At 27.8% G+C, this 15,652-nt stretch overlaps 1 protein-coding gene and 2 non-coding genes across 3 annotated transcripts in view; 2 read left to right on the top strand and 1 right to left on the bottom strand.

Annotated features, from left to right (window-relative positions):
- LOC107443706 (uncharacterized) overlaps positions 1-15,652 on the bottom strand; it is a 36,037-nt gene that overhangs the window by 17,346 nt on the left and 3,039 nt on the right. Inside the window, exon 2 of the mRNA XM_021145754.4 lies at positions 2,152-2,326. Within this exon, the coding sequence (XP_021001413.2) occupies positions 2,214-2,326 (113 nt within the window). The 3' untranslated portion in view covers positions 2,152-2,213. The remainder of the gene's footprint in view (positions 1-2,151; positions 2,327-15,652) is intronic.
- Positions 13,708-13,781, top strand: TRNAT-AGU (transfer RNA threonine (anticodon AGU)). The gene has a single exon. It is a non-coding gene; the product is annotated as a tRNA-Thr (tRNA).
- TRNAT-AGU (transfer RNA threonine (anticodon AGU)) lies at positions 14,041-14,114 on the top strand. Its single transcript has one exon. It is a non-coding gene; the product is annotated as a tRNA-Thr (tRNA).

The raw sequence follows: 15,652 nt of genomic DNA, 5'->3' as shown, positions 1-15,652 counted from the left end.
TGGTATGTCTTTTGAAGGTGATATTGCTCTTGGAGGTTAGAGAAGATTTTGGCTTAGGGCATCTTCAATCCGCAATCAAGATTGTATCATCTTAACTTTTTTCTGTAACTAACATATTTTTTTTAATGCATCATTATATTATGATGCATTAAACTTTTTTATGATTATCATTATATTATGATCATTAAACTTTTTTAGGTGATGCATTAAACTAAAACACGTTTATTTTCTAATGCATTCTTAATAAGTTTAGTTGCTTATAAGTTTAATGCATCATTATATTATGATGCATTAAACATTTTTATGATTATCATTATATTATGATTACTAAACTTTTTTTATATGATACATTAAAATAAAAAGTTTATTTTTTGATGCATCATTAATACGGTAGTTTTATTTGGTATATTATTTGAATTCCTATATTCAAATACATCGGAACACGTTAAAAATCAAAAATTCGAAGAAAAAAAAAGATTAATTTTCTCTCTCGCTTTTTCTGGTGTAAAAATATTGGTTATTAAATATCATAGAAAACATCGATAACCTAATCTCACGTTATTTGTTTTTACCTTAAATTAACTAATTTATGAAATATTAACTCGTAATAAATTAAACATAATAAAATATTTGACAAAAATATTTAGCCAACTGTTAACTCAGAGTTAATTAACATTGAATGTTTTTACAGATAAGATGGAATTATTTATCAACTACAAGTGATAAAGGAAAAAAGTTTTTAAGGGAATTTGGAGTATTTAGAAGGTTAAGACAGGTGTAGAAACAGACAGGAAATTGAAAAATTTCAGAGCACGTCTTTAAAGACACTAACTACGAGCAGCTGGTACGATGAGGGAGAGAGCGCCTGTCTATGTACCAACACCTGCCTCTTTAGTACGATGCCGAAATGCTAAAATTACATTCTAGAACACATTTATTCATTGAAATATTGGGTCATCACCAAACGATCACGATTTCAGAGCATACATATGTATGGCATATATGGGTATGAACACCGATAGCATTCGAAAGTAGAATTACGCACAATTTATCTTAAAAAGGAGAGAAAAGATACATTGTCATCCGGCGGAAATTGTTGTTCCGAGCAATTCCGATACTTCATAGACGCACCCAAAGAAAGATATTTCCCGAAATCTCATGCCAGTTATAGTTAGTTTCTGAAGTGCCATGATATAAATTTGAAAAATATAACAGCATTTACAATTAGTAATAGAAGTGCTATGACTTAACCTTGAAAAATTTAACAGCAGTTATTATTAGCAACTGAAATTTGGAAAATATAACAGTAGTTATAATTAGTAACTGAAGTGCCATGACTGAAATTTGAAAAATAATGTAGCAGTTGTAGTTAGTAACTGAAGTACCATGACTTAAATTTAAAAAATATAATAGCACTTATAATTAAAAACTGAAGTGCTGTCATTAAAATTTAGAAAAATATATAACAAACTTATATTATTTTTGCGAAAAAATTCAATTTTTTCAAATTTTGACTCAAGATTCAATGGTTTTTCAAAATTGGTTTGATATTTTGAAATAGTTAAATGCTGTCCAAAGTTTATCATTATAAGTTAAAGTTAAGTAAATAAATAATTTTTAAAAATGTATAACAAAATAAGTATTAAGATTTCAATATATCGCTTGCCCCTATGAAGCGAAATAATTGCCGTTCAAAAAAACAAACTAATTTAGCTAGGTTTTTCATAATAAGTAAACTACATATGGATATCAGATACTTATAAATACATTAATTTAAAACTATTAGTATTTAAACACTTTGTTCACATTGCAGGCTTTCGTTTATTAAATGAATTACATTAGCATTACAGTTTTACCAAATATTAGGCTTATGTATGAAAAATGAAAAATTTTAAGAAACATAGTTTTTTGAATTCTTAATATAAATATGCAAAAAATTAAAAATTTTTTTATTTGTTACTTTTAATAATAAAAATGAAAATCTTTTAAAATTGTATCGTTATTGCATAAAACAGAAGCAACATTGTAATCACAAATCAAACCGAGAAACGTAAAGAAAGCGGACACATTACTTTATGTAAGAAAGTCAGAAATAATAACAAATAGTTGTAAGATTCAATGAAATGTTGCTATTTGTGTGTTGAAACTTACCTCTGTCGTATCCAGCGACTTCGGTGACTTAAATGAGGGTGGTTGTGAGATGAATAATTTTTCTACCTCAGCCTCGTCGTAGTTGTGAGACTATTACGACCCACTCGGCGAACTTTCAGTTTGGAAGAGGAACAACACTCCTCTGGATTTCTTCGCTTTTTCGTTGTCATGAAATCTAAATAAAGAATAAAAATACTTAGTATAAATACGTAATTTTCATAATTATAATTCTGTATGAAATAAATATTTTAGACTATATAATTTAGAATAGAAATAACTAATGAAAATAATGCCTTCTAACGATAATGCTTGAAAATACCATACATGAACGTATACTTCGTTATTTTATGTTTTATGGGCTATATGAAATAGTTATTCTATAGAGTATTGTTCTACAACAGTATAGTCAATTCATTTTCGATTAAACATAATAACTAGTTATTCTTGAATGAATAAATTAGTTGCTATCTTATTATTGTATAGCTAGCTCACTGTGGATTATTATGTATCTCTATTACTATTTTCATTTGACTCACTGTGGATTATTATGTATCTCTATTACTATTTTCATTTGACTCACTGTGGATTATTATGTATCTCTATTACTATCATCATTTGACTCACTATATCTTATCTATATCTTATCTATCTCTATTTATATGATCACTTAGCTGACTATGATTATGAGTTATTATAGTTATTATATACATTCTACTCAAGTTCTCAATATTTATTTATTTATTATTATTATTATTATTATTTTTGGCATTGTATGACTCTGAATCTTTACTGTAAGTAATAAAAAGCAAAGTGTTGCGATGTGAATTCATGTAACATTTTTATTCAATAAAACAATTTTCTTTGCATTAATTATAAATCTTAATTTTTAAAAAAATGAATCCTAAACTATATTATTCAGCTCTATTACCTAAATTAATACTTTATTATTTTGGAACATAAATAAACTAAAAAAAATAGAGAACCGGTTTTCAAAGTTCTAGAGAGTCAATTAATTATTTTAGAAAAGAAAGCAGAACTTTGTTTTTACCAAACCACAAATACTATTACCTTATATCTTTAAATACATACGCCAATGAAAATTATCTATATCTTTCAATGGAAGAGAAAATATATATTCTTAAATCTCTTTCAAAAAAGAAACCGGATTTTCACCGTTCATTATTTAGTTACCAAGAAGTTGAAACAATCACACCATTATCAGCTGATAAGGTGGATTGTTTCAACTTCATTTTCTTCAAGACGTTATCAATCACAAGGCTGGAAAAATATAGAATAATTGTGCCGATAACATTATGAAAATTCACAATGGTAATACTGACAAAAAAAAAAGAAGAGGGGAATATTGCAGAGCTTATTTTTATTTCGAAACTAGAAGTAATAATAATGGTAATTGGACTGAGAATAGCTGATTCTATAGATAGCTACTGACTGACAAATAATACAATTCGCTCTTTAACAATTCCAGTTCAAAGCAAAATTATAGATAGCTGATCACAAAATTACAATTAAGTATACAACTAAAATGTTGGCAATTATTTTGTCACAAATCTGATACTATAAAACTTATATAGTTGCTTAGAAGTAAAAGCTAAGGCAGATCTAAAGGAAAGAAGAAAGAAAAAAGAAGAAGAAAAAATGGGTTAGGGGATTTTTTTAAATAAAAAATAAGAAAAAGGCAATATTTGCTAATGAAGATGTTCTTAGAATGAAGAACGATTTTTTTTTTAATGCCTCATCGACTTGTCTCCATTTATTTGAACAAGTAAGGCGTTTATTCAATTGAATTGTATTACTTAAAATAAATAACTTACTATGGTAAGTACAAGATATAAAACTAGAAATAAATATTAAAAACCATCAAACATTTAATTAACCAGATCCTCCCTATTTAGGGATTACTATTATTATTTACGAAGGGGAAAAGATGATGATTATTTAAACGTATCCAAACAAAGCTTTCACAAAAATAGGAACTTAATTCAAACAAATGAAACATATGTCAAACTGAGATAAAATATGCATAATTCAATTAATGCGTACATCATAATGAACTAATTTTATTAAAATATAATACTGATAAAAAATATCAATAATAAAAACACTAAATTAAACTTTACATTAAAAATAATAGTAAAGAAATTCATAATTTAACTCGTAAGAACATCACGATTAAAAATTTTTTGCAAATTAAGAAGAAAAACAAATAGTGAGATATTGATTTCTTTATTCTAGAGCGCTCTTAACAATTAATAATCATGATATTTCGTTCATAATCAGTAAAATGCTATGAGTGTGCTTCTGTGCTCATCAACAGTATTTAATCTGTTCGAAAGATAAAAAGCACTGACATATCATACAGGTGGTACTTCTGACTGACAATGATACCATTGTCTTTCCTGGCTGTTATCAGTTGCAATGTTTAGTGCTGAATGGAAAAAATAAAAAAATATCAATGCTTTTGAGTGTTTAAAAATATCATCAAGTGCTCTTGATTAGGTAACCGGACGCTCTTAACAATAACAAATTTCTTCTGGAAAAATTGGGCAATTGGAAAATACTCTTCACAAATTTTTAGCTTTATTAAGTACACTTCTATTGTTTCATTGTAGGCTGTGGTGAATAGGTTAAAGCTATGAAAAGAATTGGAAAGATAAGAAATTTGTTTCGTACAAAACAATCCAATTTTTATTTACTTATTATTTTGCAATAAAATTTTATAAAAATTCGGTGCAAATTTTTATTTTATAAAACAAAACAACCTCGACAACGGCAATATCATTGGAGGGAGAAAAAGCAATTCAAACTTCTTTATTGATTACTACTACTCTTAAACTATTTATAGTATGCTTACAATTTTTGTAAACGATATTTAAGCAGAGATATAGTATAAAATGGAACAAATTACTAATTCTGACTTTTATAATTTTTTTTTTTTTTCTTTTAAAGACAAAGCAACCGTGTAGACCTCAAAATAGATTAGATACTTGTGCAATGCAATATTTTTCATGCCTTAATTGGGTCAAAATTAAACTTGATAAATTACAATTATCTAACAAACGTTTTAAGTAATCACACTCCTGGATAGTGTACAGATGATTTAATCCGATAATTCTTAAACCAATTAGATGCAGAGAATAAGATTATTCAAGCAAAACCTCTAGCATTTTTGAGGGATATAAGCGTTTTAAAATGAATTATGAATATAGCTATTGGTTTGTGAGGAATTTTTAAAAGTAAATTTAAAAATAAAAAAAATCTTAGAAAAATACCAATCATACAATAGCTTCAAAATAGAGTATAAAATCAAGTAATAAAATATCACCTGTCATGCATTAACTGGCAGAAAACTTAACATTATAAATCACAGTTGGTTTGTATACTTGAGAAATCTAATTAACATTTAAGATTTGTGTAGATAATTTTATCAGATAATTCATAAATAAGTTCGATTTTTCTTCATTGAGAATTTGATAATCTTATTATAGAATGAATTATAAATATAAGTATAGCTTTATTCTCGACGTACTAATGTTAGTGGGCCTTAGTAAATTTTTAAAAGTGCATTGCAAAAAAATAATGTACTTTATGTCATTTTTGGGTGTACTTTATGTCATTGTTGATATTGTCCATCCCCAAAGTGACCTCCAAAATATTGCGTGCTTAAGGTTAGAAAGAAAAAAAGGGTGACCTACCAATCAGGAGAGGGGTGGAGTGAGCCATTATGCAAGCACAATAGCTTTCATTAGGTATTCTGTACTAAGAGTCATCCTTCAATGTTGTGAAATTACTCTAGCATTGTTTGGATTTAAATGACGGAAAATTTCCCTTTCGATGTCATGAGCATAGGCTGTTTGGAGATTATTAACCTATTCTCATTCCCCGATTACAATCTCGAAGGCATGGGTCTCGACGATTGAGAAAGATTGGATAAAAGGGTTGAAAGAACACGAAAGATGGAATTAGAAGACCTCATTGCGACCTTTACATTTTGGAGAAAACAATAAAAAACCTTGAAAAAAATCAACGAAATGTCACTATTTTTACTTCAATTACTTTTCTTAATAACTGTAGTTGAATATAATCTATTTTTGTCAATATGTCTAAAAGTATTGTTCCCTATTGTGCTGTAGATATTTGAAAGTTTATAAATTTTTGACTTATCTACACTACGTGATTTCTACTTTCGTAACAACAATTTTCAATTTTTATAAATAAAAAGCCCGATTTCAATTTTTAATAAGAAAAAAATTAATAAATAAAAACTTGCCAACTGCTTCCTAGCTCGACGTGATAAATGAAGAAAATTTTATAATAAAACATGATATTTTATAATTGACAATTTGGATTAATTAATTTTTAAATCGAAATAAATAATCTACTGAAAATTAAAAAAAGAAAAAAATAGGGTCATATTATCAAAAGTCTGATATAATGAATGCTTTTTTAATTGAGTTAGTCGGTTTTTCAGCAACTCAAATATGCAACAGCTAATTTTATTTATAAATAAAATCATAGTACTATTTTTGGCAATTCAGAAATCTATTAAATTAGTTTTAACAATTAATTGTTTACCTTATATAATATAAAACGGAATATATGATGAATTACCTATGAATTTGATTCCTCACCTGTTAAACAAAGTATTATTATGTTTGAATTAGATTGGTACAGAACTAATGAGGGTTAAATTTTTATTTTCCATATTATTTAAAAAAAGAATATATTTTCTTTTGAAACCTTGACGTGATAACTGACCGTTTGTCCGTGTATTATCTAGTATGGGTGGAGTCCATCAGTTTCCGTCCATACAAAAATCTTCTTATTCAACAATAATGTTCTGGTTTTGATATTGCATAGAAGTGGGTGGGGAACAAAGCATGGTTGTTCGTCTGTGTCATTCAGAAAAAAGCGTGAAGAAAATTTTTTGCCAAGGTTAGAGGCAACGCCCTGTAGTACTATTGTACAAAGACCCAGAATTAACACGCTAGACTAAATAGTCATGTTAATTAAAAAATAAAACGTCGAACAATATTTAGTTAAAGCAAGGTGAAAAAGATTATGACAGAATGAATTGAAGAAAAATTATAAAGTACAAGAATATAAACTAGAAACTTTAAATGAAGCAAAAGGTCATTCGATAGATTTTTTTCCTTCTTTTTAGTTTTAGGAGTTATAGCCATTTTTAAAGAAAACTTATTAGAGAAGTACATTGTAGAGAAATGTGCAACTTCTCCGTTTTTTGCATACATAATATCAAGAAGTAAGCTAATATAAAAAAAATAACAATTTTTCAAAACTGTTTAAATAAACATAGAACTTTTGATTACAGTTTCAAGTTTATAAATCCCTTATATCCTACGATATCAAAATCAAAGTTACTGTTCAAATATTTCCTTTGTAACAAAATAACTAATATCACCTTAATTCGATTAAGAATTAATGTAACGGGCAATAACAAATGCTGCTTTAAAAGGAAATTTTTATCTCAAAATTATCTCCCTTTAAAATTATACTTTTATTAAAATAACATTTAAATTACACTTTTATTAAAATAAAATTAAAAAGAGATATTTTAAATGCAGCTTGCAATCTTTTAAATTCATCTCACTACAACTAAAAATATTCCACACTTGCCAAATGAAGAAAATAATCCAATCAGAAATAAGTAGATAAAAATTTTAATAGTAGTTCTAAAGCAATAAGTAAAACGAATAAAAATTATTGATATTTCAACCCTTTTTAAACGACGATCAACCTGTTAAAGAAAAAGAAAAAAACTGATGACTGGGTTCGCTCTTTTAAGTGGAATCTCCCGTCGTTTCGAGTTCCGCAGCCACAGTTCGATCCAGCGATCACCTGTTGTTCGCGAATGCAAAAGCAGTGTCACCTAGCGAAGATGATCATTTGCTAGGCAGGGAAAAAAAATTAAACAAAAGATGCCAAACAATAATGGTGGACAAGTTTCCTCAGCTTAATTCAGGGTCAGAGGGTCGTTCCGCTCTGCATCATCCCTGGAGCACCCCTTGTGAGGGGATGGCGAACGTGAAATGGGAATAGATTGATGATTATATGAATGCTCAGGGCGATGAAAGAAAAAAGTAAATAATATCTATTTTATTTAAAACTTATACGTAATAGAAAGGAATGAATTGCAAGAGCATTTGAACTCTTTTTTTCAAGCAATAAACCTTTACCAGATCGGGATTATTCAATACAATATAAATGCGTCATCTTAAAAAAAAAATGCATTGCAAATCTTTTAGGGTTAAGTACAAAATTTCTTTCGGAAACAATCGCGGTATAATAAACCGTACTTTGTTATTACTGAATATTAAAAGTTTTAATTAAATCCCTGGCAAGCAACTGAAACTAGATCACCTAATTCGCTTTTTAAATTAAATACAAATATGCATGCTTTCTATGTTAAATGTATGAATAACAATTACAAATAAACTGCACTATGCAGGGCTTGTGCTAAGCATTCGCCACCTCGCCAAATGCGATAAAATCGTAAATTTGGCGAATAAAATTGTGTTTTGGCGAAAGTATTAGAGGGTGATTTTTTTCCACGAGAAAGAAAAATATATATTTAACTAGATCCTCAAAATTACGACAAAATTAATTTTTTTAATCAAACAGTATTTTTTATTCGATTACAGTAATTTTCAGTGCGCCGCATAACCAATGAGAATTGGGTCCAAATTATGTAAGCCTGAGACAAACTACTGTGAAATAGTTTTCTATGAGAAAAAAATTAATCTTAAAAAATTGTTAAGATTTGCATTTTCGAAAATTGGCGAATACTTTTCATATTTGGCTAATTTACTAGTTAATAATTTGGAATCCTTAACGCAAGCTCTGTCTAAGCATACATTTTTTTTTAATAAGCTTGTTAGAAAGCTACTTTAGACTTTTAGAAATTTGACCTAACTTCAGACTCCATTGCTTTATGTCACCGTAAATAATATTCATATTTAAAAGAAGAAAGAAGAAAAAAAAACTATTGGAATAGCTACTCTAGTTAAATTTAGACATATATGTAATAGCAAATGCCTAAGTTTCTAATAAACTATTGCTCAAATTTTAATTTACGATAAGACGCCTGCATTGCCCTCGCGCAAATCAGCCCGTCACTTTTTTTTTAAATGCGTATAATGTATTATTGAATATGAGTTAAAAGATTCAGAACTGTATTTAACGTTTTGAAAGTAGGACTTGTACACAGTAGCTAGAGAAATGAGAAATTTCTTTCGTCAAAATCACCCATAAGGCCCCTGATAGAGATGCTTATTGAAAGCTAGATAAACTGTTAGTAACGCAATAGCAATCTGTCAAAGCGTGACTGAAATATCTTCCTTGCTTTAATCTAAATAATTTACAACGCCTATCATTTAACTCGTAAAAACACTTGGAATTGAAGACCAAGTTTTTCTTTTCTCTCATTTAAATTGGAAGGGAAAAAATTAACACCGATAACTAGAAATCATAGCGAATAAAAAAAGAGCAAAACAAATATTTTCACTAACATTGACGTCATAGGACCACGTGTCCACGCGAACGGAGGGTCGATGGAGCTTTTTTTATTTATTTTATTATTATTATTTCTTTAACAACGTCCCCTGGATGGATGAAAAAGACGCTAATATATACTGCTAAGCAAGAGGCCCAAGTTAAGGGTATCGAAGTTCCAGAAAAGTTAAATAGCGGGTCTTCCTCGGCGCAAGGAGCAATAAAGCGATTTTTTATGGATAAATCAAGGGCTTTCTGTGGTAAATCCATAAGGAATACTCTTTGTACTGCTACATGAAATATGAGTTTAGAAATAGTATGCTATGTTATCAAATGAAAAGAAAAACATAACCATTACAATACAGCATTCTATACATAAATAACTCATTTTTAGTGTGCGAAAATAACAATAATATAAATTTTAAAGGAAAAAAATTCAGTTTTTTTTTCTTCCTTTTTTTTCTAGGGAATGTGTATAACAGTTGTGTAATACAATGCACTCAAAATTTTTAAATGTAATGCAGGATAAAGGACATTTCTTAAACAAATTAAGGAATGAATGCCAATGCAGAGGAAAAAATTAAAACTTATGCACAATAACTGAACTACACTTATCAATCCTAAGTTAAGCATTAAATAGAAATCGATGCATAACTATTGCATATAATTTTCAAGTTAATGCATTAATCGAAACATTAAAAACCTTGAGTAAACAACTAAATCAAGATACAAAACTAGCGCCATTTTTAGTATTAAGCCCTAGATAAAAAATTTCAACACTCCTATTTTTTTTACAAGCTTATATTGTAAATTAGAATAGAATTTCCTTTTTAAGAGAAATTGAAATCGTAGTCGCAAAGGAAGTAATTAGGTATTCATGATTCACCTTGAAAATTAATATGCCATACTAACTGAGACCGCCAAAATATACCGGGTGTAATTCGACTAGATTAGATCATATGTAGAAGATGAAGGGGAAAGAAAGAAAAAAAAATTACGTGAAAGGAGAGCAAACAACGTTATAAGAGCAAGTTGAAACAAGCTAGGTTTATTATCAGTCCTTCTTTTTTGTGGAGGTTTATTAGCAAATAAAATGACTCACATTCAAATGATAAGAATATTCGGTCACAATAGCAACAAAAAGATTTATGTATAGAAAATTCGAGCCATTATTCTTGATTGAAGTTGTCACATCTAGGATGTCAAAAGATCGTATGTCGATTCATATAAAATTGGCATCATGTTCGATCTAACAACAACCTTTGCTACGACTAAGCAAATATTAGATACCTTTGGATTGTATAATGACGAGGATTAATAAAAATTTCTATTATTTAAAATTAGGAGATTTTTGTTGGCTTATTTTTTTTTATTTATTTAAAAAAAAACACCTTAAGTGCAAAAGATATATCTAATGAAAAAGTATAAGAAAATTTTACTATCAACTTTATTAGTATAATGAACAGAAGGTATCCTTCCGAAATTGTGCTTTATTTTTAGTTTTAAAATATGTTGTGCTAAGTGTTATGAATCAAATTTATTTTTTATATAATTTAGGCGGCTTTTAAGTAGAAAACGCGTCTGGTGGAGAGTTTCATATCGTTGCGACACTGTCCAGAGCTAATTATTTTGGAAAATGTCTCCTGAACTTCCTTTCTACCAATCAGTGCATTATTTTACATATATATAATATTTTTGTTTAAAATATATATGTTAAAAAGGAAGAAAAAAAATATCGCACTAACAGGCGAAATTTAAAATCCGGAAAAATTCAACACCAACAGGTGCTCGAGCAAATCATGTTAAGTATTTAGCTCACTTTCTTGTTGTAAGAAAGACCAAAAAAAAAAAAAAAAAAAAAACTGCAGCAATAAAAAAAATGAAAATAAAATAAATCAGGTATAAAAGCAATTATTGGAGACATAATAGCTAGTTCATTTCCGAAAAGAAAAATAAATAAATAAAAGATCAGTGATGCTTTAGAGTTGAAGACGAATGAAGCGCCTCTGGTAAGGGGTCGAAAAACTATGTAAGGGGGAAACTATAGATAGATAGCATACCCCCAGATTCGGGGTGTTTTGCAGAACAAGAAAAAAAAGGGATATATATATATATATATATATATATATATATATATATATATATATATATATATATATATATATATATATATATATATATATATATATATATGTATATATATATATATATTATTATTATTATTATCTATGTATTGCAAGCAAAATTCGCTATATCAGCTATCCGATTTACGAAAATTCATTTCTTTTGTAAATGATTAAAATATTCGAAAAAAAGTTCATGACAGTGATTGCAACATAACATTAGCTTTATGTACGCATATGTTGAATTCATTGGAATAATTAGAAGGAATGTTTCGCAAAAATGACTCAGCATAAAGAAAATGCCTTCAAGCATGAGTTAGCATTGCACAAGAATATCCTCGCCTCTATTCAAATTGTGGCGTTGATTTGTTGCTATTCTAAATAATAGGCTTGAAAATTTATTGCAACTTAAGTTGTGTTGGCCATAGTATCACGGGTGTGCGTTAAAGCCAACTAGGAAAATTACAAACCTAATATGCTTGTTAAATATTCGCTTTCTTAGGCCTGTATCTCGGTCAAGATTTTATCGTCGTCATAATTTAAAAACCGAATGATTTAGAATATGTAATTTTAATAAATTTATGGGATATTACACAAAATAACTATAATATGTATTTTTTAATTCAGTATTAACATACAATAACTAGTACATAGTGTTACTGTAGTATAATCATGCTATAATCCAATATTAGAAACTTTCACTCTATGAACTATTTACTGTTTTATGATAATGGAAGTAAAGATTTAGAAAAAAAAAACTCTATATTTTAACATACTCTGTACCTTTGATACTTTGTATCTTCACAAAAATAATAAATGATAAAAGCAGAAAAGCTTCTGAATGCATGCATCGGAAAATGTGTTTGGTCGCACAATGTTCATGCATAGTAGTAATTAGATTAATTTCGATTCCCAAATCGAATAAAATCAAATTTTAAAAAAAAATAGTAGGAAATTTTAAGATTGCTAAAATAATTAAACACAACAATATAGACAACAAACAGGAATTTTATTCATAACTCGTAAATATTTATTGGAAGAAGGGGAGGGGGAAAGCAAAACTACGTAGAAATTCAGTAAAAAATATTTATAAAACAATCCGTTTTCATGATGGTTAAACATACGCAACCCCAAAAGAAACGTCATTAAAGTAAATAAAAAAAGGGACAAGGAATTCGAATTATTTGTCAATACCCAGTCGCACGTGCATGACGTCAAGCGTAAAGTTTTTGGCGGGAAACTATATTCTTGCATAAGTAGCGCCTGAGCCAATAAAGAATAAAGCAAAAAAACTGCTATCACTGTTACAAAACACCAGATTTCAAGATGATATTTGCAAAAGAGATAATATTAGGGACAGAAATGAGAAGAAAAAAAATTCTATTAATGGTTTTGGCTAGAAGGCATCGCTTCCAACTGCAGCCGTGTAAAAACAAAAGTTTGGAACAATGATAAATGAGTAAATCAATAATTGTTCTTGAAATCTTTACTATAACTGGCAAAACACAATAAAACAATTCTTTTAAAATAAATTTAAAATACATGATTTATGATTAATTTAAATTGATGTTTATCAGTTTATACAACGAATTTTAATAAAAAAATTTTAAAGAAAAAAACATACGAAAGATTAAATAGAATGTAGAAAAAATTGAAGAGAAAGAAACAAAATAAATTTTAACAAACGGTAAGTATTATATGAATATAATATTAAATGTACCTTTTCTTTAATTTTTTACCTTGCATTATTAAAAGTTTCAAAGCAAAAATATTAAAAACACGTTTTACAAAATAATAAAATATGTTAATTGTTATACAATTAATAAAGTACTTAAAATAACAAGAATTCTAAATAATTATACAAAATTAAAAGCAATCAGAGAATATTTATAATTTTTAATGTGGCGCCATGGCTTAGTTGGTTAAAGCGCCTGTCTAGTAAACAGGAGATCGCGAGTTCGAATCTCGCTGGTGCCTAGAAATGGTTGTTTTTACCTAAACCAACAACGGTGGTTTTTTATGCAAAAGATAGATCAAAATATTAAAATTGATAAAGAGAATCCAGTGCTTCTCTAATACAATCGTTTACTTTTGGAAATGAAAAAAATTTATTCAAGAGAATTTTTTCTTAACATTGTATTAACATTTCAATTATATAAAGCACAATAAGTGCAATATTAATTTACCTAATACAAGTATTCAAAATAGCTTCGAATACTATCATATCATACTACGCGGCGCCATGGCTTAGTTGGTTAAAGCGCCTGTCTAGTAAACAGGAGATCGCGAGTTCGAATCTCGCTGGTGCCTAGCGACCTTTTGCATGATAGCTACGTGGATTAGCTAATAAAGAGCAGTAAAAAAAAAAAAAAACTTATTTTCATATGAGTTTAAAAAAAATTATAATTCAGTGTACGCTTTTTCATTGCAGTGTATAAAATACGAATTTCAGTTATTTGGTTGTATTCAATTTTCAAAATATTTTTTTTTTTTAAAGTCCTGTAAAATTCAGTCTTTAGATTCATGGGATCAATATGTGACGTGCAATATGTAACGTTATTAAGATAAAAATGTTTTCTGGAAAATACATGAACATTTCAATATTAATTTTCTCCCACTAAGGTCCCCATTTCGTTTTATCTCAAAGAAATGAAAAGTTGAATTAACTCTTAATTAAGCATTTATTTGCTACTGCCAAGCAAAAGTTACGCGTGAGAGATTCAATCTTTAAAATACATTAATAGTGTCCTTAAATGTTTATAATATTTATTTAAATTTCAATATTTTTTCGAGATATTGAATGATTGATCGAAATATTTTTACGTATTGCTTCACGTTTAATTAGCATCTCTTTTAAAATAATTTTTTTTTCATGAGCATTACAAAGACAAATTATAATAATAATCCATAGATATTACAGAAATAAAAAAATTTCTCCATGTAATACAGAAATCTAGAAAAAAAAAAAAAACTTTTTTAAAATTAATGCTGCTACTATAATATTTTACTCGATGTGGTTACGGTATTTTCAATTAATTCAAAATAACTTGGTCTCTTTTAAATGGTTCAAGCATAATTTATTTTTTATTTTATTATTTATCATTTTATATTTTCCTGTTTCGAAAACAAAAGTAAGTTTGGGTCATGTGAATGTAATTTTTTAAAAGACTTGCGAATTCGATAATAATTATCTATAACAGTTGTTCAGGACTACTTTTTTAAAACTTGAACACTTTATATTTAATTATTTCAATGATACTGCGTGTATTTAAAAATAAACGTATAATAAATAATCAAACTAAAACGGATTGATAGTAATTTTACACCAACAATAATTCGATAAGAGTTTAATTAAGATAAGAGTAAATTAAGTTTGATATTTTTAATTGTAAAACTTATAAATCTTCATGTTAACAATAATGTTAAAAAAAAATTTTTTTGTCATCATTCTAACTCTCCGATTTATTTTCTAATGTTGTTTTTAGAAAGGTAAAATATTCTGATTTTATGTGTTATGTGTTTTTCTTATCATCATCAACGTCGTCATGTTCTGTGAAAGTTGGGGGTTTGTGGCGTTGACATTTTCCCCTCTTTGTAAATTATTTATAAAATATACTGAGCATAACAGTAAACTTTTCTCTTACATCTAGCAAAATCAGAAACGTTTTATTTTCTTTTTCGGAAACAGTAGACTTGAGATACAAATTTAATCGTCCCAAATTAGATTCATCTCATCTTCTTCTTTAAAAAAATGTTTCAGTTAGAAAAATATAATACCATGAAGTGTCTAAAGCCGAAAGTCCTTTAATATTTTCATGTCGTAATACTTTAGTTTTTTAAGTCCGAGA

This window comes from Parasteatoda tepidariorum, chromosome 9 (genome assembly GCF_982258835.1).
Source record: "Parasteatoda tepidariorum strain Cologne lab strain chromosome 9, Ptep-v5.0, whole genome shotgun sequence".
Taxonomy (NCBI): Eukaryota; Metazoa; Arthropoda; class Arachnida; order Araneae; family Theridiidae; genus Parasteatoda; species Parasteatoda tepidariorum.
Note: the sequence above shows the minus strand (reverse complement) of the source record. Positions and strands in the feature narration are given on the sequence as shown.